The 27857-nt window shown below is 40.6% G+C and overlaps 2 protein-coding genes across 5 annotated transcripts in view; one reads left to right on the forward strand and one right to left on the reverse strand.

Moving 5' to 3' along the window:
- HEATR1 (HEAT repeat containing 1) overlaps positions 1 to 9527 on the forward strand; it is a 36001-nt gene extending 26474 nt beyond the window's left edge. Inside the window, exons 32-45 of the mRNA XM_065680215.1 lie at positions 529 to 695; positions 1351 to 1397; positions 2252 to 2375; positions 3172 to 3312; positions 3522 to 3811; positions 4373 to 4523; positions 5083 to 5241; positions 5906 to 6040; positions 6299 to 6403; positions 6497 to 6665; positions 7389 to 7543; positions 7937 to 8095; positions 8780 to 8888; positions 9303 to 9527. Coding sequence (XP_065536287.1) covers positions 529 to 695; positions 1351 to 1397; positions 2252 to 2375; positions 3172 to 3312; positions 3522 to 3811; positions 4373 to 4523; positions 5083 to 5241; positions 5906 to 6040; positions 6299 to 6403; positions 6497 to 6665; positions 7389 to 7543; positions 7937 to 8095; positions 8780 to 8888; positions 9303 to 9391 — 2000 coding nt within the window. The 3' untranslated portion in view covers positions 9392 to 9527. The remainder of the gene's footprint in view (positions 1 to 528; positions 696 to 1350; positions 1398 to 2251; positions 2376 to 3171; positions 3313 to 3521; positions 3812 to 4372; positions 4524 to 5082; positions 5242 to 5905; positions 6041 to 6298; positions 6404 to 6496; positions 6666 to 7388; positions 7544 to 7936; positions 8096 to 8779; positions 8889 to 9302) is intronic.
- Positions 9528 to 10499: 972 nt separating this feature from the next.
- Positions 10500 to 26505, reverse strand: LGALS8 (galectin 8). 4 transcript variants are annotated; one of them, XM_065680216.1, is made up of 9 exons: positions 26403 to 26505; positions 24239 to 24368; positions 19997 to 20085; positions 18559 to 18769; positions 17814 to 17930; positions 16131 to 16157; positions 14251 to 14339; positions 12240 to 12405; positions 10500 to 11786 (listed from the first exon to the last, which is right to left on the reverse strand). In XM_065680216.1, exons 2-9 carry the CDS (start codon positions 24275 to 24277, stop codon positions 11637 to 11639), a joined length of 888 nt encoding a protein of 295 aa, XP_065536288.1. In that variant the 5' UTR covers positions 24278 to 24368; positions 26403 to 26505; the 3' UTR covers positions 10500 to 11636. The 4 variants fall into 4 exon arrangements, with proteins under 4 accessions (XP_065536288.1, XP_065536290.1, XP_065536289.1 ...); XM_065680218.1 differs by having other exon boundaries at positions 24239 to 24384; positions 26403 to 26445; XM_065680217.1 differs by lacking the exon at positions 26403 to 26505 and adding an exon at positions 26213 to 26390.
- Positions 26506 to 27857: the final 1352 nt, after the last annotated feature.

The following is a 27857-nucleotide window of genomic DNA, read 5'->3' on the forward strand; positions in this document are numbered from 1 at the left end:
AATTACTATAATGACTTCTTAATAATACAGCTGATATGTGCTTACCTTTTTTTTAATCCTTTTAATTACAGATTAATTTGAGCACTTAGAATCAAACAGTATTCCTCATTTAAAAGATCAAGTAAATCATTTAGCTGAAATGAAAAGCTATTATAGAAGACAAGACCACAGGGACTACCAGTCATTTCTGGTGTGTGATGCAGTGTATATGGTCCTGCCTCTAAAGACTCATGTTTGTAGCCAGTTTACCATAGCTTTAGCACCAAGAAAAAAGATTCTTCATGTAAAAATGATCAGATGGCACAGCAGTGAAATGGCACTGCTTCTTTGGAGGCTGTTGAAATGAAAAGTTAATCTGCTGTGGTATTCCAGAGTATCTTCCTTAGAAATTTGACATTATTTTGGGTACTGCAGAATGACTATCCTTGAGAGACATCTGACCGTAATTTTACTTTGTTTCCGTAACCAGAAATCAAAATTTATCTTCTTCTGTTGGCTACAAATTTGTTTTGTGAACATTTTCAACAGATGATCCTGGGCCAAAAAAGTCAAAAACATGCAAGACAAAGCTGAAAAATCAGGATGGGCAGCTCTTTGATGTGGAGTGTCACTCAGACAAACAACTTCGGCATTTCAAATTCTTGTCAGTCTCCTTCATGTCACAGCTTTTATCCTCTCAGAGTTTTGTGAAGAAGGTAATAATGGCAGATTGCTTTTAAACTTGGCAGGTTGCTTTTAAACTTACCACATTAAGTAATTTTGCCGTACTGTAGTAGATGAGATTTAATTTGCTTTTTAGTATGGCCTCATATGCAAAGGGTATGAAGTCCAGTGTATCTTACTGACACCTTTATTGACAGAGTTTTGAAACCTCTCAGTAATGCTAATTGGTTTTTAATACAGCTTTTCCAGATAGACTGTTTGTGTGATTGATAAATAGGTAATCAAGTGAAATTCTGGTCCCAGTGAATTCCCACTGGCTTTATGGAGTCTGGGATTTCACTCACAGCCTTTAACTCAAAGTTTGGAGTGGGATTCATACTATTAATCTGAAAAGAGAAAATAAATGTTACCAATTTTAGGCTGCGGCTCTAGCTAGAAGTACTTCCCTGTTTTTCAACTGTATGTTGTCCAACAGCATCAAATGTATTTGCTACTGTGGCTGCTTTGCCTAAGATTCTTAGATTTCCTTCTAGAATGATGGATTAAGTGCAGATGTGGGGAATTCATGCTTACCATGTTAGTGGACATTGCATTTAGAGCAAACAAATTTGCATATACTGGGATGGTAACTCAGTGGGGAGATGGAAGTTTCACACTTGGCATTTTCGTTCTTCCTTTTTAAACCAGATAGTTGAATGTGAAGAAACAGAAGAGCTGCAGAAGTTGGAACAGAGGTATGCTTTAAATCTGCTCCGCTATTATTTTTAGCTTTTACTACAACTTGGGATTGTTTTTAAATATAGTTCCATTAGACTTTTTTTTTTCCACCCCAAGGACACTTTCAGTTGTGCTCAGCAACAACGTGTACTTATTATATACAAGTTATTCAGTTTTGTTTTTTGTTTGGGGTCCGACTTTTTTGGTTTTTATATGATGTGGAGATTTTTATTTCTGAAAGATTGCTCTACCCAATATCCACTCTTTCTGCATTTCTGATGGTGCTTATTTGCACACTTGGCCATAACTGTTACACTGTTGCTGATGGAGTCTCTTAAAGAATTACAGTTTTTTAGCAAAACATGTTGCTTCATTAATAGGAAAAAAAAAAATAAAACATTGTTCACAGGTGCTCCTATGCTGGTGTAATAAAATTATCAGTGATCACAGTTGTAGTCACTGGGCTATAACAGCCAATGATACAAAATAGAGGGTTTCTTTTGTGGAGGCTTAACTTTTCTGTTTGTTCTAAGTGAAAAAGGGTATAGGATTTATTTTAAATGCTGTGTTCCTTAAAAGCTCATTTTTAAACATCTACATTTTTCCAGATCATTTTTGCTTTAAAGTTGTTAAGTAGAACTACTGCTGTATGTAGATGCTAATCTGGGGTTAATAGGTAGACTTACTTAATGTGCATGTGATTGTCCTTACTGCCATAGCTTTTTGTTAATGATGTGATCTGCTAGTCTCTCCATGAGGTGTTTCATTTTCTTTAATTGTTGCTGTTTTGTGAAATTTCATGTTTACCAGAAAGAAAGTCAACTTCTGTAGAGTCCTTGTTATTACTAAAAGATGCTTCCTTTCTACCTAGGCTATTAGAAGAAGTTCTTCACTATATTAACACTGTGGCATCTTCAGTGGAAGGAAATGTGGACAAGCCAACAGCCAAATTTTGGAGGGTTCTGCTTAACAAGTCCTATGATATGCTGGATAAAGTATGTCTTATTAGCTCTCATGTTAGCAGTGGGACATTTCTGCTTTTGCTTATTAATACAACTTTTTTAGGATTTCCTGTTGGATTAGTACTAATCTTTATTGGATGGTCTGCAGGCTGGTGCATCATTGTTTAAACTCCTCTAACAACTTCAATAACTACAGCTAACAGCTTAGACAGGAATGCCTGTTTCCTTTAGTTAGTATTCTGGCTGGATGCAGTCATTGCACTACACAGGGGAAAATAATGGCTTTTGGCAGCATTTCTCACTGTTAACTCATAAAAGAGTTTAACTAATGCTAATGGAACTGTTGTATATTTCTACATGGAATTTAAGTTGAGAAAAAAAAATCCTTGTTTTTCTTTCTAATCTTTTTCTGATCAGAAGTATATTTGTAGAATCGGACTGGCTATCTCATTGCATGCTGTGGAGCATGTGTCTTTATTTCTGGATTTTGGGGGTTTTTTTTGCCTGTGAAGTGTATTCCAGTTTTCCTGATGTATGTGCACAGGGCACTACCAGAAGTATTTTAGGATAAGGAGGGAGAGCTCACCAGTGTAAAGAGGAATTGCTAACAAAATCTCAGAGATAGTAGATAATGGCTGCTTAGCAGCCAGTGAACATACGTTAAGTACTGTAACTGGAACCTGCTTTGTTCTTTGCTGGCCTGTCCTCTCTTTGATCCTGAAACCCATGTGGGAAGTCAAAGAGAGTTTTCCTGTTTTATTTGGAGGCTACCAGGTCAGAGCACATGGAATAGCGTTTATGGTATTGTTCTGTTTGTGTTTTCTTGTAGGTTAATGCCTTATTGCCAACAGAAACCTTCATCCCTGTTATTAGGGGACTAATAATGAATCAGCTTCCATCTGTGAGACGTAAGGCAATGGACCTTTTGAACAATAAGGTGCAGCAACGCACAAAGTGGCAGAAGAGCCAGGTGAGGCTAAGTGGTTAAGCTCAGTTTCTTTAGCAGAAGTAACCAGAGAGAGATAGATGTAGAAGTGGTTTGCTCTATGTAAAGACAACAAGTAGCCAAGTCTGGCAGGCAGCATAGGAGTAGTGAGATGTAGGCTCCCTGACCATCGTTACCTTGCATGTTCTGAGTTTCTAATTGCATGCCTAAAGTGTGTTCTCTTGACCTTTTAGATCCTGCAGCTCTTAGAGCTAGTTCCTGAGCTCATTGCTATTGCACAGTGTAAAAGAAAAGAGGAAGAGGAGGAGCAAGCCATCAACAGGCAAACTGCTTTGTTCAGCCTCAAGCTACTCTGCAAAGGTTTTGGCACAGAAAATCCAGTGCCATTTGTTCCTGTTCTGAAAACTGCCATTGATCTAATTTCTTCAGAGAAAGAGGAAAAGAATGTGATGGGAAGTGCTTTGCTATGTATAGCTGAAGTCACCTATACACTGAAAGCCCAAGCAATACCTCAGCTACCAAGGTAGTGTTGGGTTCTTTTTAACAGAACCAGCTGCAGCAGGAATTATACTACAATGCATTACTGAAGGAATGCTGGTGAAGGCCAAGTGGCAGTCTGCCTGCATGTGTTTTGTGTAGATCAGAATGAAGATATTCATAGTGCTTAAAGGTGCTTCCTGGTCATAGAACTTAAGAAGCTAGTGGTGAAATTGTAAGAGTTTTAGAATCAACGGAGTTCAAGTTTCTTATTGTCATTAAATCTTTAAACAAAAGACAGGGCTTTGAGCAACCTGAACTAGTGAAAGATGTCTCTGGCTATGGCAGGGGCATTGGACTAGGTGATTTTAACGATAGCTTCTGACCAGAACCATTCTGCAGTTTGAAATCTAATGCCCTTCATTAGCTTTGAAAAAATGAAATACAGCAGAATAGCCAAAAAATACTGAGTTTTCTCAAATACATGTGTAAAAAATTGTGTAGAATTTGTCCCTGCAGGCTTAACAGATGGATTTATGGGATTGGAAGCGTGCCGCCAACTGCTCAGTGGTTTAACCTTCCTCTGTCTGTGCTTGGTTATTCACAGGCTGATGCCAGCATTGTTGAAGACTTTAAAAAATAAGAAGGACCTGGTCTCCAATGAGATTTACTTGCTGAGTGCTGTCACTGCTCTGCTGAAGGTTGCAGAAACATTACCACACTTCCTTAGCCCTTATCTTTTGGATTGCTTGCTGCAGGTGAGCTCTCTTAATTCCTACAGATATGTAAAGGGGGACAAGATCTCCCCAGTTCCTAGAAGAAGATAACAGAGATTACTTTTTCTGTCTGGAAGTGAAATAGATGTGCCAACTGTGTGGAACGTCATAACAGAATCGTAGAATAGTTAGGGTTGGAAAGGACCTTAAGATCATCTAGTTCCAACCCCCCTGCCATTGGCAGGGACACTTTTCCACTCATCTTCTTATGCAGATAACTAAAACAAAGAATATGAGAGCATCTGCTATTCCTCCCTCTGATAGATTGTAGTTTGCCTGTTTGGAAAGGAAGATGAATCCTGGAGGATCATTCTATAATATCCATGATATCCTCAAATGTGTTGGGGTAATTCTGACCCCTTACTGCTGACGTGTGTTTTTTCAGTTTGAAAAAGACAGCAAAACCTTGTACACAGACATCTTAACACAAGGTGCTTCGAGTGCTGCAAACAGCAAAATTCCTTTCTGCCATTTGCAACAGATTATTGTAAAACAAGTTCTTGTTCTAAGTATGTCTGACTTTTGTTGGATTTCCTGATAGGTTGTCCGCTTGGAAAAGTTTGTGGTCGAGTTTGGTCCTTCTTCCCAGATAAGCTTACGTGTATCATCATTGAAAACTATTCTAGCTACAAGGCTTGCTCCCCGAATATTCTTGCCTGCGGTTATGAAGTGTTACAGTGAAGTGGCAAATACCCGGAAGGTAAGGACTTTTTTTTCATTCTTTTGCATTGTGATTAAAAAGAATGAAAGGGGAAAAAAATACAACCAAGCAATGCAAAATTTGGTCCAACTGTCCTGGCTGTGTCCTGTCCCAGCCTCTTACCTACCATCAGCCTACTTGCTGGGGCAGCTGAGTGAGAAACAAAGAAAGTCTTAATGCTTTGTGAGCACTGGTCGATGTGTTACCAGTGTTGTTTTGGTCACAAATCTAAAACACAGTACCATATGAGCTGCTATGAAGAAAATTGACTCCATCGCAGCCAAACCTAGCACAGTCTTTACATTATCTCTGTTTTCTTTTGTACTGCAGTGGTGATTCAGGAAAGTTAGACCTGGGAGAAATGCACCAGTTTAATATCCTTAGCATGTTGGATGATGATTGAGAGATTGTCCATTCATAAAGGCTTTGATTTATCTGCTGAGAACACAAGTTGAGTCATAATTTTCAACCAAGAGAGACCAAACTCTTTTCAGGAATCCTATTACCTTAAACCCCCAAAACTTACAGGAAAAGCTTATTTATTTAATCGACAGTATTTTAATGAGTAAATGTATGAAGTGCTGAAATCCTATTTTGTTGTTATGTTTCTCAGTTACTGTCAGTATCACAGTTGCCTTTGCATTGCTTTGCTTTTGTTTTGCAGAACTGCCTGGTTCCCCTTATGAACATTTTGAAGGAGCACATTGTTACTATGGAGAAGGAGCACCTGATCTCCCATCAATCTGAGCTGACAGCATTTTTCATGAAAGCCCTGGACTTCAGAACAGATCATGCCAAGGTGGCTTGTTTAGGGGATGAACAGCAGCAGCTCAACCTCTGCATGCTAATTCTGTCAGTTGTTTTTAAAAAAATATTAGTAGTTTCCATGGCATTTGTGCTTGGAAATTCTGGGTATCAAATACTCTGTGTTCTGGAATTGTTCTTGGGGTAGAAAGCATCACAGTTAGGTATTTAGTCTGAAACAAACTAAAATATGCTTTGAAAACTGAAATTCTTACATTTCAAACTTGGAATTCTCTTTTCCAATTTTTCCCAGGATGATTTAGAGGAAGTTGGTAAGACAGAGACTTACATTATTGATTGTCTAATAAGTATGGTTATGAAACTTTCTGAGGCTTCTTTCAGACCCCTCTTCTTTAAGGTAAGAAGTTTAAATATAATACATCTGCATCAGCACAATTGTGTTTTCCAGTGGACAGACACAGGAAAGAGCTAATCTGACTTCCACTTTCAGCTCTTTGACTGGTCCAAAACTGAGTCTGCCCTAAAAGACAGACTACTGACATTCCACCGAATAGCAGATTGCATCGCAGACAAGCTCAAGGGCCTCTTCACCCTATTTGCTGGTCATTTATTGAAGCCATTTGCTGAGACACTGAACCAGGTCAACGTTTCTAAAACTGGTAGGTTTTCAGTTACTAACTATAGAGAGGTGTTGGCAGGCTAACTTTAATTGCTGAACTAGGTTAATTATAATCGATGAAAGCTTAGTCTTACAGGATTTACTTCATGGCACATACCTCATTTCTTTTTCTTCTTTCTCTCATAAGTAAGGCATCTTTCTTATTCTGGTGGAAAAAAGGACATATTTCATCCATGGGCTCTGGGCTGCCAGTACAAACTTGAGACCACATGAAAATTTTCAGTGTCAGTCCCAGTGAATTCCATGAGAATGAAATTGTGTGGGAAAAGGACAACTTGTTTCTGTTTAGCCTTTTTTCTTGTTTTTCCATACTTTGACTTCTCTTACATGTTACCTGGTGTATTCAGACTCCCCTGCTTTCTTGGCAAAAATAGATACTACTTTTTTTTACGGGAAACTTACTTGCTCATCCTATTTGTAGTGAAGAAGTTCTCCACATTCACTGGTATGGCCTGTGTCTTCCTGTAGCCCATGTCTACTCCCTTTTATCCCCAGCTGACTATGAACAGCAGTGGCAGACATGCTAGGGCATTAGCTAAAAGCCAGATTAATATATTGCATCTTTATTGTTCTGAGTGATGAGTACATAATTGCTATGTAGTCATCCTTTCTTTAGCTGTGTTCACAAATGAATAATGTTTCTATCTTGTGCGAAAGTTGCAGGGATTTTTATGTTTTTTTTCCCTTCTTGATTGACATATAGATGAAGCTTTCTTTGACTGTGAGAATAGCACAGAGAAGAGCTGTCTGCTGTTGCAGTTCACCATGAATTGTCTGCATAAGCTCTTCCTGTTTGACACCCAGAAGTTCCTGAGTAAAGAAAGAGCTGAAACCTTGATGATGCCTCTGGTTGATCAGGTATTGACAGACACAGGAAAAACAATTCAAAACTGACTTTTCTTTCCCTATCTGAAAGGTTTATTTTTACCTATTTAACCTCACCTCAATCCTCTCCCTTAAAAAGGGAGGAATTAATTTATTGTCTTTTTGGGCCACAGACAACCTATTGTCTGTGGCCCAAAGACAAAGCAGTATTAATTGCTTTGCCTAAGGTTCTGAATTACTGTTCTATCCTCTTTCTAAACATCATCATTCTGTAAGGTTCATGCATGTGGTTGAGTTCTTGCAGACCAGTTGCACTCCCGTTGATGGTCTTTGATGCAACTCTTGAGTACCTAAAAGCCAAAGCTAGAAGTGCTTTTGGCTTGATTTATTTGTTTGGATCTGTTTGACAAGCTTTTTATTTCACAGCTAGAAAATACACTTGGAGGAGATGAAAAGTTCCAGGACAGAGTGACAGCACACCTGATACCCTGCATAGCTCAGTTTGCCGTGGCAATGGCAGATGATTCTCTTTGGAAACCACTGAACTACCAGATCCTGCTGAAAATGAGGCACACCTCTTCTAAGGTTGGGAGCTGTCAGCATTCAAACTGGTTTTCTTTGTTGCATTAGAAAATGGGACCAGTGCATCTGAAACCAGAATTGGATTAGCCAAGTCACTCCTAAAATACTCACCTAAGTTAAAATACTGATACTGTATTGGGAGTACTGTGCTACTCCCAGGCCATAGAGAGATGTGAACAAGATGGCCTTCTGCTCTTACTGTAAGCAGTCAATATTCCACATGTGGATAGCTTCCGCCCTGTGTGGTTTGGGTTCTTTAAAGAATGAAGTAGCTGTTGGAATAAACGCTGTGTAAGAAGAAAGAGGGGGAACTGGAAGACAGTTATCTATAAACCTTCAGACTTTACTACATACAAGGCTCTCCTATTTGACAGGCTGTAGCTCTTCAGGGGGAGTGCTTGGGTTGTCCTTGTAATGAGCTAAGTCCTTCTGATACAGTGAAACAGTCTCATTGCAACAGGATGTTCAAGACCATTTTATCAACTTACCTGCTTCTTGCGACCTATATTTTCCTTTCACATTATCCTAACCCAAATCTTGAGATTTAAACTGGTGTAAAACTAGTTTGCTTCAGTAGCAGGAGCTAGTTTACAAACTTAGATGGAAAGAAAGTGGAGGCAGGCAGGGGAGAAAACAGAATTATAGTGAAATGTTTGTTTCCTTACAAAGATTACTGTTTTGATTTAGGTCCGATTTGCTGCTCTGCTTGCTGTGGTAGAAGTTGCACAAAAACTGAAAGAGAACTACCTGGTCCTGCTACCTGAATCCATTCCATTCTTAGCTGAGCTCATGGAAGGTACTGTTCTAAAGTGGCACTGGTGCAGACAACTGGCCTAAGACAAAAAAAGAGAATAAGGGTCACATTTCAAAGGTTCAGACAGTATGATTGCTATAGTTGCTGTAAAACTTATATATTGGTATATAGTAGGTTAAACTGCACAGGATGCAAACTGAAGTGGGTTGCATGCAACAATTCCAAAAGTTCACTTATGGTAGTTTCTTCAGTATGTGCATCTCCCTAGTTTCCTGTTTTAGATCAGTGTTACAATAGAAGTAATTCACCCAAGTCAGGGCAGCGCCAGGGTATTTTTTAATAATAATTTCATACCTGGTGTTTGAAGCCAGTTCTGGCCTTGACAAGTGATGAGGCCTTCCTACAGTAGATTTCAGTGGCTGCTCTACTTAATTTCTGCTTGCTTTCTTTTTCTAGATGAATGTGAAGAAGTTGAACAGCTGTGTCAGAAGACAATTCAACAACTAGAAGTCATTTTAGGAGAACCACTTCAAAGCTACTTCTAAGTTGATTTCCTTTGTTTTCAGATTTTGTCTGAATCATGTTAACTTGATACAGGCTACTGTTACAGGCAAAATTAGTCAGTCATACTAATTTTTATCAGAGCTAAGATCTTAACTTTTTAATAAAACATTGTTAGAATCTGGCTTTGTCATTTCTGGATGGTCTTGGGACTTTCTGCATGACTTTTCCTTAACTGCTGTTTTCTTAGCAGTGGGAGACTGGAGCAAGTTATAAGCAAATTCTGATAGGGCACAGAGTGACACGCAAGACACTCATGAGTTCTGTTGTGTTTGAGGTACGGAGTCCCTGTCCCTGTGGAGGGGCTGTGTGCATGGTACTCATGGCACCCATGTGCTGCAGTACTGAGAATCTGCTTTTCTGTCTTTTCAGGGGAAGCAAAAAGTAAAGCCACAGAAGAAAAGGAAGTTATAATAAATTAGGATTATAATATTTTTTTTAGTCTTTAAAGACAAGCTAAAGCAATAGCACTAATTATCTGAAGAATAAATTGCTTGTGCTGTTAATAAATGTACCAAAAAATTTACCACCTATTTTGCACCAGGAGGTGCTGGTTCCTTACATCACTAATATGAAAGGCACTGAAATTCTAAAGTATGATTTAAAATGCAACTGGTAAGAACACTATAAAGAAAGTACTCGTATGTCCCATTTAGTGCTGGAAACAGGCCTCTGTTCAGGATATAGCATGCCATGCAGATCTCTACAGCAGGGTTGCCCCTTTGTCGTCATTCATGCTCTTAAAGGATTTTCTTAGAAAACAACTATTAATCATGTCTGCTGTCAAACAAAAAGAATGCTCACATGAGAACTTCCTGCTCAACTCTTAGATAAAGGCAAGGGCACCCAAGTGGGAGCTGCCTACCGGCTCCTCCATTACCATCAGTCAGCTAAGTTGATCGTGCACACCAGCACAGCTGAGACCTACTCAGGGTAACTGGTCTGTGGGTCACTAACTCCTCATTGGGAAGTGGTCTTCCAGACACCATCACTGTGCCACCCTGGAGATATGAGTAAGATAATAATAAGCAACACAAGACAAAATATAAACCAAGAAGGGGTAATAGCTATGTAGCTACATTAAGAGAAAAGCAGAGTTCACAAATGTTTTTATTTATGCTTTTTATACATTAAATATGGTGATTAATTTTAAACAGTCTTTTAAGGTACATCTTATTCTTGAAATTGCTTCAGTCTTTTTAAGATAAATATGAACATCCCTCATACATGTATTGACAGCCAAGAACAACTTCTTAAAAGTATAACAATTGAGACTGACATTTGCACAGAAAACTGAACAGGAACAGCTTGTTTCAGACAGTATTTTAATACAAGACTAGAAAAGGATTCATTCTTTGTTCCACTGATGAGTATCTGAGTCTTGTATCTCAGCTGAAACCCTGCTTGGAGTACCTGGGTTCACACATTTATTTTTTCTAAATGAAAACAGCAAACATCCATTTCGGTCCCTGAGCAATTTCAACTCAGTCCAGAGCCATTTCAGATCAAACAAGATTTCAAAAGCTCTCACAGTTGCTACCAGTGAAATAATTTTAATTTGTGACACTTTGGAAAACTAAAATCTAGAAATGCTGCTCTGTGTTTGATTTAAAACGCTTATAAGCAGAAGGTGTCAGATAAGGTCCTACTGCACAGCAGGCTCAGAAGATCAAATCCCTTGCCTTTTGCTAGAACTGATGGGTCAATTGTTTCCTTAATCCACTTCAGTCAAAAGGTTATAGTTGCTAATATAAACTAGTAAAGTAGCGCTAATATAAGTAGTAAAGTATATTTAAGAATTCTATTTTAAATGAATTATTAATGTCTCTTGTGGTGTGGATAACCATATCTTCAGATCCTACTTCGGTATAGTTTCTGCTTCACTATATTGAATGTATGCTATCAAGGAATGCTGAGTAGTAGTTTAACTTGAATACACTGAGTGCAATTGTTAGATGAAGTATGATGCAGCATTTTCATATTCTTAGGTTCAGTAATACAAGAGATTTATCTGACCAAACACTTACTTAGCTTGCCAGGATACTGTAAAGTAGAGGAGGATTTAATCTCGCAGTTAGCAGTTCTGGTACTCGCCTCACTCATGATAGGCAGACACAGAAGCCTAGAGAGATAAAGGCAGGCTCAGCACAAATCAGCACCTGTCTGTACTTAACAAGGAGGCACTGTTATTAAAAGAGGTTTAATTCTTTTAGTACTGATTGAAAAATACTACCAGCTCCTCACATCTAACAATTGAATATCTCCTATGATTTCCACTATGTTGATCTTTTCAAGTTGTTTAAAACGATGCTTGTATTCCAAAGTGTGAACACCATTGACAGCAACTTTGAACTCGTGAGCATCACAGAAAATGATCAGCTGAAAAGACAGAAAAGAAACAGTTAAGTTTTAAGCTCAGGTAAGGCATGGAAAACCAACATGATCTAGCCTAGACCTGGGCAAGCCCTGCTTCTGTTACAAGGAATGTTTCATGCCAAAGAGACATTTTAAAATAAGCAAAACTTCAATAAAATCCATCGACTTATAGAATAACTCAAGTTGGAAGGGACCCATGAGTCTGACTCATTTCAATTACAATTTGTTCTGAGCACAGACTGAGTTCTTGCAACTGTTTAAAAAGAAAGCTGTCATTAAACCCGAGTGAAACCTCTGCTCCCTACAGTTCCCTTTTAATCCTAAGTATTCTCAAGACATTGAAATGCAGGAATGGCAATTTTATTTAAATCTGTATTAGTGACAAGATATTTAAGCACCACTGCTAATCCTTTTGATAAAATTACCAGTTTGATGCTGTGTTTCAGTTAACCTTACCTCAAAGTATATCCCAGGGCTGAAAGGGAAATTGGCAATTTCCTTTTCTTTTTCTCCCCAGCTGTCATGAAGGTACGAATTCCTTATAAAATCTTTATTTTTCACTTGGGGATTCAGATGTAATGCAATGTCCTTGGAGTCACTTGATTTCAGATTTATCGTAAAGCTGGAAGATATTTTTTAAGTTTACCAAGGGTTTATAGACACAATGCAGTAGTCCATGCTATTTACCGAATCTTTAGCCAATATTCAGAACAGTGTGGAAGTCAGGACTGTGATTCACCTGAAGAACCAAGCAGGCAGTTAACATGCCTCCTTCACACAGAAAACTTGGCTACAAGCAGTAGATGCAGGACATGACCCTCCTAGATTTGCTTCATCACTCACAGCTTTCTGTTCATTTCTCAGTAAGGAGGTGTTGAGCCAAGAGGGCCAAGTGCTGCTCCCCTACAGCATGAGGAAGCAGCATTCTCACAGAACCATGTGCTGCTACTTGCTCCACCATCTCCTACTTAACTCTGGCAGTGAAGTGGGAAGCCTTGTTTTGCCTAAAGATAGTCTTTCTGCCACCCAACTAGTTAGACTCTAAGGAAAAGTCTGAGGATTCTTTCTGTACATTTAAAAGTGGTGGGACACAACGCATACAGAGTGTTGCTTTGTAGTAAGCTGTGCCCAGGCGGAATGAATACTCTCTAATCTCAGCTATGTCCACAACACAGAGTGCCTAAAGGGGAAGTCTGAAGGAGACTGATCAGAGGGAAAAGTCATCCAAATTCAAATGAATACTTCAACATGTGGCAAAGACCTTACTGCATTTGAAGAAGAAATATTCCCCCCCTAGATTAGCTCCAGCTGGCAGGTTATTGCCCTTTGAGAAGAGTAGAATTGCTTAGTCCAAGTACAAAATAGCAAGTGGTGAAGCTCTCTTTTTCACCAAGGAATATCTGTAACTGTGTGAACTGAATTAAAGATATTCAATAACTTACAAACTCTATATATTTAAAAGCACAAACACAAAGAGCAACCCACAGTGTTTTAACTAAACACCCAAAAGCCTCTTCACGCTTAGTACATTCAGCATTTGAGATGAGCTAGTAAGCTTTTCACGCCGAAAGTCTGAAAACAAATGCTCCTATGTAAGTATTAATTATCCTGTCCAATTTAAAGTCATTCACACATTGTTGACATTTCTAGTCCTTGGGTTCCTGTATAAATATGAATTCTGAGTGCTGTTTCAGCTGCAGGGAAGTTATGTGCTCTGAGGAAGCAGGAGTGCAATGCATACACACAGCATAAAAAGCATGCTTCTCATTGTTTGCTTCATTTTTAGGTGTGCTTCATAGAGACAAAACTACCCTTCAAGCAAAGGGCATGCTGAAACACCCACACTTCCTCAGCTCCATTTTGACAGAGTTGCACTTCCCTCACCCCCACCCTCCTTTAAATCATCTCTTCTTGGCAACCTCTTGTTCCTAATTTGCTATCAAAATTGTAGCTCATACTCCCCTACCAGCTTCAATCACTCACTTGTTGTCAGGCACTTTCATGCTTATGCTGTCCCAGAGGAGGCCATCAAGAAATACTCAGAGAAATGCTGCAACATGCAGCATTTGAACACTCCAGCATCTCACCTCACTCGTTTTCCATTTACTTCTACCAGTTCTCTTACTCTTTGATCTCTTAAGAATAAAAGCTCTCTTGTATGACGTGTGCTCACATGCCTCACACAATGGAAACCCTGAACAGACACACAAGCTTGTGAATGATGCAGACTGAGCAGGTAAGACACTCAGGTTTTACCTTCACTTTTCACAAGGGAGCTGCTCTTCATAAAGTCCTCTCTAAAGCAGTATCCTGCAGGTTCCTGAGAAACTGCACTGTAGTTTCAGATGACTCCAGATGCAAAGTTGTAAGTGAGTAAGGATATAATGAGGCATAAAAAAAGCCTACTCATTCTCAAGAGTAGCTCAGCTAAATAGAAGGAAAAAAAAGAAAAATCAGCAACACTTACCTCTTTGGGTTTTTATTCAGTTCTCCTTTAATGGTAACTGTGCATCCTGGACGAAGTCCTGTATCAAGTTTCTTAACATAAGGAACAGTCTGGAAGTACATCACCAATAAAAATTTTTACTGATTTTTTAAAACATACAAACTGAACTTCACTACAGCACCAAGTTATGCTGAGATAAACATGTCAATATATTGAGGTTTTTTTCTTTAGAGTACCAGTTTGGGTTCAAAATAAATCTCTCTGCCATCACTAACGGTGGAAAGAGGGGGAAAAAAGGTAAGCACAAAACTCCCTGCACTAATTTAAGTTTGTAGCATATAATTATTCAGATACAGACTTCCTGACCTCTCCTCTCTGAAATCTTCAGTAATGCTTTAAAGAATATGATTCAGTCCCATAGTTGCCTACATACTAGAAGCAGGGTCACTGAGTATTGTCATGGGTTCAGCAGTAGCAGTCATTTTTCTCCTTCTTAGTAGCTGGTGCAGTGCTGTGGTTTTGACTTTCTGATAACACCAATGTTTTCAGTTGTTGGTAAGTAACGTTTAGTCTGACCAAGGACTTTCTGAGTCTCGTGCTCTGCCAGGGAGGAGCGGAAGCCAGGAGGAAGCAGAGACAGGACACCTGACCCAAACTAACCAAAGAGGTATTCCATACCACAGCACATCATGCCCAGGATGCAGAACTGGGGGCGGTTACCCAGAAGGGCTAGATCAATGCTCAGTCAGGCTGGGTATCAGTCGGCGGGTGGTGAGCAGTTGTATTCTATTCCCTCATTACTTCCCTTATCATTACTGTTATTGGTGGTAGCAGTAGTGATTTGTGTTACACCTTAGTTACTGGACTGTTCTTATCTCAACCCATGGGAGTTACATCCTTTCGATTCTCCTCCCCATCCCTCCAGGAGTGGGGGGGGAAGGAGCAGAGTGAGACAGAGACTCCATGGTTCTGATTTAAGGCTGGGCTTAAACCACAACAGTATCCTGTCCTCCTGGCACCAGCACATAGATAATGCAAGCATTTTATTTGCCCTTTTTTTCGTTGTTATGTTACAAGTTATTTTAATCAGAGAAAAGGAGTGAATGGAGAAATACCTGGCCTTATTTCTTCTTTTTGGTTGAAGTCCACCACTGGCAAATGACAATATTGCATGTTATTTGGTTTTGATAAGAAGACTGAAGAAGGCTGACTGTCAAGTAGTGAGACAACTAAAATCATGGTGCTCACTGCAACTTCACCTTCTCCCCAAATTCTATTTGTATATATTCTTGGCTTCCAACCCCTTTTCAGTCTGAGCGTGGTCCCTACTCCAGCCTGGATACTGTCCACCTCTACAGCTTTTTGCAAAAAGATAAGCCCTCTCTCCACCGATGCTCCCTGCTATATGGGTGTGAATTCCAACCCTAAGGTGCAATGCTGGCATCCAGCCACCTGAAGTGCATAGAGGAAGATGTAGACAGATAGGTTCTGAGACACACACATTAACTAACATAAGGCCATTTGGTGCAAGATGACTGCAGAATACTTTTGTTTTGCAAGTAGTCACCAAGGAGAAAGCCAAGTATGTTTATTTGAAAAAGTTTTTAATGTGATTTGGTCCTTTAAAACTTCAGGCACCTCTTTTAATTCTTCTGTTTATGGCTGCGGATGCTGTGTTTATCTTTTGGGTTTTCTGAATTGTTTAACAAATAGCCTCACTTTTACTAGCGGCAGAAAAGAGGATTACTCTCTACAAAACCTCACTGATGGTCATCTCCCAGAAGATTCTCGATCCCCTTGTTTTGTGCATGCTTTTGTCATGAATAACTAAGATGTTTTTATTTCAATTTTTTTTTACTCTTCACATTTGCCACAAGTCTACACGAAAATTGTCTACTTACGAATTGTGAACCATCTGGCATTTCCCCCTGCATGAGAAAACAAACAATATTAACTAGTTTATCACATAATGGGGAGATTCATTCAACCTTTTACAAACATATATACATTTTCTGTGTTTATCTTTGTTACTCCCAGAGCTGATGGCTGAGAGTTTTGTAAATACTGCAGAAAGAGAGATATTTAGATGTCACTGCTAACAAAATAGAAATTTAACATGAAATTGGTTTAGAACCATATGAGGACCCATGCTGCTTCAAAGTGTGAAATGTTAACACAGAAAACTAGGGCTATGATAAGAAAAAAGTTAACCAAAGCCCTACAAACCAAGAAAAAGTCCTGAAGATCTATTGGTGTAGCCAAATTATGTCTTCAGTTTGTTTATTTCAATACAAGCCTCCATCTTCCTTCTCAGAAGAGTGTATTAGAAGCAAAGACAAAAAGGAAACAATCACCCTTCTCCATTTTCCTTTCTTCCCCAAAGGATACAGCATTGGCAACCATAGACTAAAGCAACTCTGTTCCATTTTGTGTTTGGGACAGCAATCAACCTGCAGAACCTGCTTGCCCCCAAAGCTCTTCTGGGAGTTACATGCTTTAAGACCTTTTGTTTAAGACCTCAGACAGCTTTGGATTAACATCATTCTGGCAACATGCAAAAGGCCAAGTGATGGGGCCCACTAAAATCTGTACACAGGCTTTGCAAATCTGCTGCACATAGACATATTTTTAAAGCTTAGACCCCATTTCATTCAGGCCCACATCTCCACTATCAACCCAGTTACTAGTCTGTTGACCTGAGTTAGACCTGATGTTTGGCAGAAAGAGACTCAAGCTTTGCCCACAGGGTAGTGAAGATGGAGCAGCAGAGACCCACAATATTACACAGCACTATGTAGGCTGCCTTGATGAAGTGGCAGGAAGAAAAAGAAAAAAGCATTCACCTTCTGTATCTCCCTGCAATTTATCACCTTTCTTTTCTGCTCTAAAAGTCTCACCCTTCCAGAGCAGAAGGATCTCCCCTTCTGAAAATACTGTTCAACTCCTCCTTGTTGGCTTATTTTCTCTAGTAGAGCTGGCAGCTGAGGAAGCTCAGCACTGCCTTCACTTCAGATGCACTGCAGTTTGGTTCAAGTGCAAATCAAGCCACAAAGTCTTTGAAAAAAGACAACTCTTCTCACCTCCCAGAAACAAACATACACTCCCACTTACCACTTCATTCAATAACTCAGTCATTTTAGCAGGAAAACAGGGTTATATGCAAAAGCAGTGTCAGCTGTGGCTGAATTTGGCATTTGGAAGCCAAGCAACAATTTACAGCTGCAGCCAAACTTGTCAGTTAGAAGCACTGAATTGTGAGAATTCATTCCGGAGCTCCTGCAATATTTCAAAAGTCTATGCACTCCTAGATCCAGTATCCCATCAGTTCTTACATCATCTGTCATATTAACTTTGTAAGCTGTGAACTTTGTCACTCTTTTGCCCTTAGCTTCAAGGCTAAAACAGAAGCACAGAGATCCTCACATGAGACTCACATGCTGAAATGTAGGCAGAAGGGAGAAAAATGTTACCAGCATTAGACTGCATAGCTGCTTTTCTTTACCTCCTTTACACCATAAAATCCTACTCTGTAGTTTAGCAAGAGAGAAAAGGAACTGAACAAGTCAGCTGTCAGTATAACTTACATCAGGAACAAAATCTATAGTTTTGATCTGCACTTTGCCATATATTCCAAGAGTATCAATTCTTTCAAGGCTAATTCTGTGGTTATAGAGGAGCAAGTGCTTCTTGTTTACAGTCACCTAGATAGACGGGAAACAAAATAGGAAACTTATATTACACAGACATCACACCAGCATGTATATGCATTTATCTGTTTTACACTGGTTCTGTACAGAAGCAGGGAGCATCCTAAAAGTTTCAGAGCAACTAAGTTCAGCTCATCTATGATACAGTCTTTTTCCATCACTATGAGATTTATTTGCCTACACTAAAATTTGCATTTCACACCTTTTTTTTCTATCACCTGATCATTTATCAATGTGGTATTACCAGTGTAACAGAATCTGTTACTGCAGTCTAACACAGCACGACAAATACACCTCACATATTCACTCAAGAGGGCTGTCCTATACTAGTCACAAAAAACATTTATCCTAAGGTCAATACATAAGGGAAGGGTGGGGTAGCCATTAGCCATGGCAGGAAGTTACTTGGCTACTCATCCAACTTAGAGGGAAGCAACACAAATTAAAGGTCTGATTTACTTAGCAGCGCTTTAAAGAAAAACTTACAAACTTTTCTGTAGTTAGACTATACCTAGGTAACAGAGAAACCAAGGCTTCCTATTATTTAGTGTAATTATACAAAATACCTCTTTTTTACAGACTTGAACAACTGTCTAGTGATAAAGAATTGACACAGACTCACCTGGAATTTATTCTTTAAAACCATGATGATAATCTCAAATGATTTCCCTTTTTGAAAGGGCATCTCGTAAGTGATCTCCTCCCAGCCCCATCTTTCCCTCTCCAGCGTGTTGCAAACAATACAGCCAGACCTTTTGAAGCGGGGGTTGAAATGAAACGCCACATCAGCTCGAGGCGTTACGCTGCTGCCACACTGTAAATCCACCTGGAACCTAATCATACAAGTAAGACAAACCATATTTAGCTCAAGAAATCACCTAAAAGTCTGATAAACTTGTGTTTTACTGTGGAGCCTCAAAACAGGCTGACACAATGAGTGTTGTTGGAGAAGGAAAAAAAAACAAACCCACATTTGTCCAACCTCGACACATTTGTGAAAAGCTCTCCCATGATTTTTTGCAATGAATTAAAGTACTTACATAATGGTTACCATTTGTATTACATAAGCTCCTCACTTACTGTGTTCACCACCTTCTCTCCCACCATCTTCAGTAAAATAACCAAATGAACCTTGGGCAAAGTCAGGGAACAGAACCCCCATACCAGGCACATGCTCTAGTTTGATGTCAAAAGGAGTTAAAAGTGTACAAAATAAACAACCTGTCTCGAGACCATGACAATGGGAACACAAAGGTGCAAAGATGCTTAAAATGGAATGATGTGAATACCTATGTTATAGCCAACTATTTCTCAAATGACAACCATAACAGGATATAACGCTAGGCAAGAACCTAGTGGTAGCTGACAAAGATACAATCTCTAGTTACCTTAGGTAACTATAATACAACAAGACACACCTCTAAGAGGAGATTTTATACATAAGTATAGGACCACCTTGGTACAATGAGCTGGGTAAAAATCAAGAGATGTGTATGAGATTTCATTATGTAAAGTGCTGGTAACCAGTCACTTATTTTGGCTTGGTTCCTCCCTTGTCAGCATTTTGTATAAAAGGCTTTACCTGTTTCCCTAGAAAATATGCCGGCTGTGTTAGCTGCCTGGTACGCTCTTCTGTGCAGAATCGCAATAAAGGCAAATACCTCAACTGAGTGTGTTGACTGGCTTTTCCACACCAGACAACTCTGCTTTAGAGACAACAGTTCATACCTACTTATCCCAGCTTAAGTTAATTCCTTCATGTAACACATTCAGTTATCAATTTTATTAGTCTCAGATAATCCCATTAGACAGGGAGACATATGACAGGGAAAATAACTGCCAAAGCAGGCAAAGCAAAAATCAAAAAGAAAGAATCAACATATAGCAAAAACTCAGTTCATCCATTAATTAACCACTTAAACCTGTATTCACTCTGATGATATCACAAGTATTTAGATCAATCCTTTTTGACCATAAGAAGTAGAATCCCTGGAAACATTTTGTTCATTACATTCCTGTTTACATGGTGACACTGCAAAAAGTGATATGGTAACCACTACCTGTCTGCATCATCAGGAACAGTCCCATGGATCTTAATCAGCTGTCCAGGAGCAAGGCCACCAAATATTGTCCCAACATATGGAATGATCTCAAAGAAGGGGGGAAAAAAAGAAAAAAAAAAAATATTTAAATAACATTTTGTAATGGAAGCAGAAGAAACCACAACAGTTTTTAAAATAATAATATAATACTTGGCTATGTGGTGCTCTAGAACATTAAAAGAAACACAACTAGCATTTTATTTAAAATAAACGGTAGAAAAGCACTAAATACCCACCACAACAGGATGGAAAAACTCAGCAGATTTTCACCTATGTAAACGAGGCTTCTCAGATAAAATTAAAACTAACATTTCCAGCCCCCATTGCCAGCTCTCAAATGAATAGTGGTAATATTTTACTGCCTCATTATTAGAGTATAAAAAGGATTCACTTTAAAATAGGTCATTGCCAAGGGCTACCTATTATCAGCCCTTTGCTGGTAGAAGGAAGCACCTTCCACAACCCTTACAACCTCAGGCTACAGCAGCTGCCTTTTTGCTTGTTCTTGTTCCATTTTGGAAAACAGTAATGGGAAAAGAAGCTATGCCACAGACTGTCTTCTTAGTAAAAACTACATGACAAATACAACAAAACACCTCATCCTAATGAGCTAAAAATTGCAAGGTGCAATGAATTAGCCCCATTCAGGGGTCTTGGTCTTTGTGGTATCTACAGCATGCAGTCTGGTTCAAAATCATTCCATTTTTAACTCCATATCGATAGCTAGAGAAGGTAACGCACACACACACATTACGCTAAACTAAATGATAACACAGTAAGAGTTGTTAAGCCATGTAAGAGGACATGTCAGTTAAAATAAAAGCCCTGAACACCCAGCATGGCTCTCTGTCAAAGGCTCAGACATGCTGACAGAAGCCCCTACCCTGACCATCAGCTGGTGCATGTAGCATTTCAGGGAGAGAAGGGGAGCAACTTAACAGAAAACTGTGGAAGTTCACAAGTAACTGATCTGAAAGTAAAGCTGTAAGTACGCATGTCATCATTTGTGCTTCAGGTTGAGGGAGGAAGTAAATGGTAGCAAATGCTGCATTTGCTTTGCTTAACAGACAAAAAATTCTGCTAAGGCTGGGTTGGGTTTTGGGGTTTTTGTTTTTCTCCCCCCAAAAAAATCTGTTATCTGTGGAACAGTGTGTAAGATTTTAGGACATTGTTGTGGTTTAAACCCAACCACAAACCTCATTCACTCACTCCCCCCACTTCTTGCCCTCCTCCTGCTCCTGGAGGGATGGAGAGGAGAATCGAAAAGAGTGCAACTCCCATGGGTTGAGATAAGAACAGTTTACTAACTAAGGTATAACACAAATCACTGCTGCTACCACCAATAATAATAATGATAAAGGAAATAACAAGGGAAGAGAATACAACACCTCAGCACCAGCCAACAGATAACTCGCCCCACTCCCCCCCAGCCGAGTGCCGACCGATACCTCGTCCAACCCTGCAGTCCCTAGCCCTTCCGGGTAACTCCCCGTTACCTCCTGGGCATGATGTGCTGTGGTATAGAATACCTCTTTGGTCAGTTTGGGTCAGGTGTCCCGTCTCTGCTTCCTCCCAGCTTCCCCTCCTCCCTAGCAGAGCATGAGGCTCAGAAAGTCCTTGGCCAGACCAAACATTTGAGCAGCAACTAAAAACATCAGCGTTATCAGCTCTCTTCCCAGGCCAAAAAATGAAAACATAGCACTGCACTAGCTACTAAGAAGGAGAAAAATTACTGCTACTGCTGAACCCAGGACAGACATCTTTGAAATGAAACATCAATTGTCAAGAAGAGTTCCAGTAATTTAACAACAAAAAAATGAACAGACTGAAACTATGACTGTTTAATAGAATATTGGACTATAAAAGGACAAGGTGAGATTTTTATTTTTTAAATATATGTACATTCATGGGAAAGAGGAAGGTGTGAAAAGGGGATGTGTTTGCTGACACCTATTCTTGTGAATTGACGAGGGAGGGGGAATGACAGCAAAAACTGTCTAAATCTAGAATGTTGATTACTTCTGCCAGTAGATACATACCCTTTTCTACCCCCTCTCCACTTCCCTTCACAGCTCCCCATGCTTTGCACAAAACCTAGTTTCCAGTTGTCTCCTGTATCAGGCAAAATGGACTTAAAGAACTTGCTCCTCAAGCATGAACTCAGAGATGGTCAAGTTGTTTTAAGTCTCATGTATTTTACTGGCTTAAGCAGCAGCACCAAGTCTTCAGAAGCTAAGTTATGGAATCTGCAAGGCCATAATAGAGCATTTCCCGGGTGCAGTATTACAGCCTTAATGAGGTTTTGTTATGAGGAAATTACAGGCACATTCTGTCATATCTCAAGACATTCCTCTACTAATTTTTCCTTATTTATTACGATTAATGTTTGTGACATCATATGATCGACCAGCATCCCGGCTCTCTTCCAGACTTCCAAAAATTACCTCTGAAGCCAACTGGTCAACATCAACTGAGTTTGAGAGGTCTCAAAGATCAAGTTCTCCCTAATATCTGCCAGTTTTCATTAAGCAAGGACAGATTATGGTCTTACAGAGGAAAAACTGTGATAACACAACTTCCATCCAGCTTGCTGGGTAGCAGACAGCTGCCTCATCAGATGGGACATGACAATATTTCTTGCCAGACAGGTGGAGTAAAGGGCATGAAGAGGAAAGCAGGATTTTCTGAATTATTCAGAACACTACAGTAGTGAAGAAGTATGTTTCAGACTCAAACCTGTAATAAAGCTCGTAAGTTTTGCTTTTCATGGAACAGTTGCTGAAACAGTGAAATCTTTATAGCCTGCTCTCCTCCATCCCTCTTAAGTTCATCTTGTGGTATCACACCGGACACAACCACAGAAGGGCTGAGGTAGCAAGACACCTCTGATGTCTCTAGCCCAATGCCTTGATCAAAGCAAGGTCAGATAGAGCAGGTTACCTTGCCTGGAGGCTGCCCTGAGGTCATCAGCACACTCTTTCCCAACTGTGCCTCCACATTCCAATCCCAAATACTCACACTTACTGCTGCCTTAGACTCTTGATCCCTAAACCCAGATTTAGCCCTTTTTATTCTCCAGCCTGGTCTTCTTACCCATCATACACATCAGTCCCCTTGCAGCCATCCAATCTTGCTGAACTCTTACTCTCTCCCTTACACAGATCCTCCTCTTCACACATCCTCTCCCACCAAAATCTCCATCTACCAACTTTCCTTTTGCAATTCACTCTTCCTACCTAATCTCCACAGAGCTTTCATTCCTCTCCCAGCTGGGTTCTTATGAAGAAGGCTGAAGCTATTCCCTCCTCATCCCTGGCTCTATCCACTTTGCAAGCAGTGAATATATAGTGGGACTGAACAGTCAGATTCACTGAGGGCACAGGTGTGTGTCAGTGCAAAGCTGTAATAGGTAAGAAAGTACTGTGCCTATCTGCACTACTCTGTACTCCACATAGATACCCTACAGACTTAGCACAGAATGTTAAAAAGACTATTTCCTGAAGGCTCAAAGGAACTACCTTTTTAAAGATACAACTAAAAAACCAGCTCCAGCCCACCCTTTTAGCCATATGCCAGTGTCAGATCATAAGAACACTAGAGCTTTTCAGAGAAAGTCTCCAGACCCTCTAAGCTAGGCAAACAACATTCTGTCCAATCTGCTCTCTGCAGTTGTTGAATTGTGTTAGCTCAAGTCTTCCCTAAAAAAAAAAAAAACAACAGGATTTATTCTAATGTAAGGTATCAACTACCAAGAAAGATTCCAAGTTTAATTGGTCAGACTCAAGTTACAAGTACAACAAACCCAAACACTTCCAAGGGCTGCCAGGCAATACCCATGTTTACAGAGTATTAGGACTGAAAACACTGCTTAGCATACTTTCACTTTTGATACAGCATGTCCTGCAAATGTGCCAGACATCCACATAAGCTGTGTATGAAAAAGGACTACCCTCCAAGGCAAACAGAACTTCCTTGCCGTTTTAAAAGTCCTGTGCATTAAGTGTCCATTTACTTACAGCACAACTTCTAAACCTCAGCTTCTAGTATCACCTGTGACATTCTCCCTCAAATAGCAAGAGAGGCAAGTAGTTCTCAGTAACACCCCTCACTGTTCAAAACAGTACAAGTAATAACTATTGACACAAAACAGCAAAGTCCCATTTCCCAAGGGAAAAGCTGTTGACATGACAGGGGAGTTACCGGATTATTGATTGTCTTCTTCTGTCCATTCAAGGCCATGATCTTCCCTCCTCCAGTTTAAGTTCTATGTGACCACTGCTGGAGTGTGTTTAGAGGACTGACTGGTTGGACAGCACCAAAGGACAGATCCCTTTGAGAAAACAAACCTTTTAATTAGAAAGAAACAAAGTGACACTATGGAGTAAAACCCTCCAAGGTATAACTTTAAACAGCACAAGCCATGACGCAAACTTCTTTCCAGTAAGTTTGCTGGAGTTTCGAAAAACAAAAATTAAAAGCTTGCTGAAAGAAATAAGGCACCACTGGAACAAGGGACAGTGCACACAGGTACACAATGTCATCAGCAGCTTCCAGAGGTTATGTCTACTGAGACAGAATCCCACATGAAGATCATCATTGTACAGGGGAACACTGACACCTCAGTGCCCCTCAGCTCTCCATTTGCAGCTGACTACTGCCTGCAGACAGGGAAAAGAAATCCAGTACAAAAGCAGTTTTCTCAAGACAACCAACCACTTCTGCTTCCTTTAACACTTTCTGTGCTATCCCCAAATTTCCCAAGGCAGACAAGCCCTAGGGGCTGAACTTGATTTTCCCAGTTTTATCTTACGTAAAGTTAAGAGATCCTAGGCAAAGACATATGAGGGAAGCAAAGGGTGCTTTATGTTCCTTCCTCCAACACATACAATCCCTGAACTTCACAATTAACTACTTTCATTAAATGCACAGCATTAATAAGAAATGAAACAACGGTCTGTGAGTGTATTCAGCTACACTACAATTTCTTTAGCAAGTCTTTTAATGAGGTGACCAAAAGTCAGGGCCCAGTTGAAACTACTAAGTAATTATTTCTTGCACATTATGGAGAATGCCACCAACTTAAGGTAGCATGCAAACTGTGTGGTGGTGACAGGTAGACGGGGAGAAGTCAAAGGTGAGAGTTCTAGCATCACTACTGGGTGCCAACTATTCATAATACCAGAAGAAAAAAAAAAAAAGAAAAAAAAAGAAGAGGAATAAAAAAAACCACCACTAAATCAAACCCCCCTGGTCTGCGACCTGTTCCACAGGGCCCCACGGTTAATCTTCTGCAATGATTCAACAATGGAGTGGCCCACTGCAACATTTAGCTTATCTTGCAGGAGATTTGGGTCAGAAGGGTATTATTTCTCACACTTAAAACCAATGTCTAGAATACAATTCAGAGAATACAAGGTACCCTGTTTTGCACCTTTGATCTTCTCATGAGATAACACCATCAATTCATAACAGGAATATGCAAAGACAGATAAATTTAATTGTTTTAATTTTGAAATGGAAGAAATCAAGACCAAAGCAAATTATAGCTCTGCCTTTAGCATCAGAAAGTCCAAGAGCTGACCCCAAGAAAACGAAACCAAAAGCTACAACCCCGTGTCTAACAGCCTGCTCACTGAACTCCCCTGGGGGTGCAACAGAAATCTGGATCCTGCTGAATGAGGATCCTGGACTGTTGGTCTTGGCAGACCAGGTGGCATTATGGCAAAGCAATGGGATGAGGTTCTGTAACATGGAACACCGAATCTTAAGTATGCAGCACTCTAAGCTAAGGTTTCCTGACTCTGCTTTTAGAACTGGAAAAGGCATATATGATTTCTTGTTATTTCACACATTGCAAAGCAGCTGAAAACCTCTTCAATAAAAAAAAAAATGAATGAATAAAAGGAAAACAGAAATCCCACAAACCAGGTATTACACTGTCCCAGTGTGACATGCAGAAAATGTCTTTCATGAGGGTAACACAAATTAGGCTTTATAATCAAACCAAGGTTTTACACCAGAGCACACAAGACTTCTGCAGAGAGAACAGGCGAGACACTTTCTGGGCAAGCGACTGAAGTCCCGTGGCCTCCCCCTCCCAGCTATAAACCCGACAACACGCTGTAAGGGCACAGGGCTAATTCCACCGGGACACCTCGGAAGCCTCTGCCTTACCGCGCCCTGAGAGAGCTCCGCCGCACAGACCCTCCTCCTTCAGTCGGGCCCGCCTCAGCCCCACCGCGGAGCAGCCGCTCTCCCCGCCGGGCAGGCTCTCCCGGGGAAGGGCAGGAGGGTGGGAGGTGTTACTACTTTTACCCTCCGGTTTCCGCTAACGGGACGCTCCCTCTGTACGCGCACAACGTACCTCCGTGCCTAGCAGCGCCTGCAGAACCCCGGGCTGAACCCGCCCGCCCACACCATCGCACCCCGGCCCCGGCTCCGCGCCCGCACTGGCCCCTCCCAAACGCTTCCGGCCGGCTCTGACGTCACCGCGCAGGGCATGGCGTGCACTTGACGCCGCTCTGGTCTCCGCAGCGGGCGGTGTTGCTCTGCGGGACTGACCGTGTTGGTGGCTGCCGCACCGCAGCGGCTCCCCGCCTGCCGCGGCTGCGCCCGGTACCCAAGTGAGTTTGACGTGCCACGGGCACCGCACCGACCCGCTCCTGGGGGCGGCTCACGCCCTGCCCGTATAGGGCGGTTGGGCCCAGGCCACGCCGTGCCACAGAACCCTGGCCCATGGGCTCGGGTTTACAAGTGCTGAAGTAGCTTGGTCACGAAGTTAATTCACATCCTTAACGCTACCACAAGCTTCACTTGCGAACCTTTCACTTCCCCTCTGCTTCGTGTGTCTTCTGTAGGTCCCTTTTTACAGCATAACCCATCTCTTCCTAGGTAGATCACCCAGGCAGACCCCATCACTTGTGACCAGACCCAAATGCGATTTTCAGAGGCGACTGGATTATTTGCTTCTCCAGTACAGTGAAGTTTCTGAAACGTGGAAATCTTGACGCCTCACACCAAAGCTGTGCTTTCATCCTCCTGTTTCCTCACGGGCCTCACAAAGTGTGCTGCTGGCTTTTTCTGTCAAGTAAGCACATAAGGCAATGAAGTCCCTAGTAGCTTTGCAGCTCATGATATGTAACAAGCTGCTCAGAGAAGCATTACTTAAAGCTCCCCCTGTTTATAAGCTGGATGGGGGAAAAATGAGTACAAAAATAAAGGTTGCAACAGAAAATGCCCACAAAATGAAATCACCATACCCTATTCAATTACAGGGATTCAGTATTTCTTTGCCTTGCAGGAAGCAGAGCACATGGCTACAGCAAAGTTTGAATGGTATTCAGCCACTTTTGTCATAAAGACCATTTCAATAGCTTAGCTAGATACCTTCTATTCTACAATTAACCAGCACAAACAACATACCAAATCGTATCTACTTGCTAGAGTACTGCTACTAGCTGTACGAGTTCTGCTTTAAGGAATACTGTAGCTTACCTCTATATGAAGGATTCCTTCACAGAAAGGTAACATTTAGGAACAGCAGCTATTTGGATTAAAAAGCAGCAAAGCAGATTGCATGGGGAAAGATACCTTAAGAGTCATGCATGGTTTTGAGAGAGAACTGAGAACTATTGACTGTAGTCAGGAGGTAGCAAAAAGCATGCTTTTCAATTGTTCTACAGAATTCCACAGCACTCTTCTAAAAAGGAATAAAGAAAAGGTCCTAGGGCTTGAACTACCACTTACATTTTCCTTTGAATTATTGTTCCAGTAGTTTAAAAAGTAGAAACTTCTGATAAAACTAAACTGACAGAAGGAC

The sequence above is a fragment of the Lathamus discolor genome, chromosome 5 (genome assembly GCF_037157495.1).
Source record: "Lathamus discolor isolate bLatDis1 chromosome 5, bLatDis1.hap1, whole genome shotgun sequence".
NCBI lineage: Eukaryota > Metazoa > Chordata > Aves > Psittaciformes > Psittacidae > Lathamus > Lathamus discolor.

What these genes read in the sequence shown, in the direction of transcription:
- LGALS8 (XM_065680216.1), bottom strand. Translation starts at nt 24,277, where the DNA reads ATGGCCTTGAATGGACAGAAGAAGACAATCAATAATCCG. An exon ending in CTATAGATTTTGTTCCTGAT is followed by an intron (nt 16,158 to 17,813) that starts GTAAGTTATACT and finishes TTTCTCATGCAG; the next exon opens with GGGGAAATGCCAGATGGTTC. An exon ending in TGCCAGATGGTTCACAATTC is followed by an intron (nt 14,340 to 16,130) that starts GTAAGTAGACAA and finishes ATGTACTTCCAG; the next exon opens with ACTGTTCCTTATGTTAAGAA.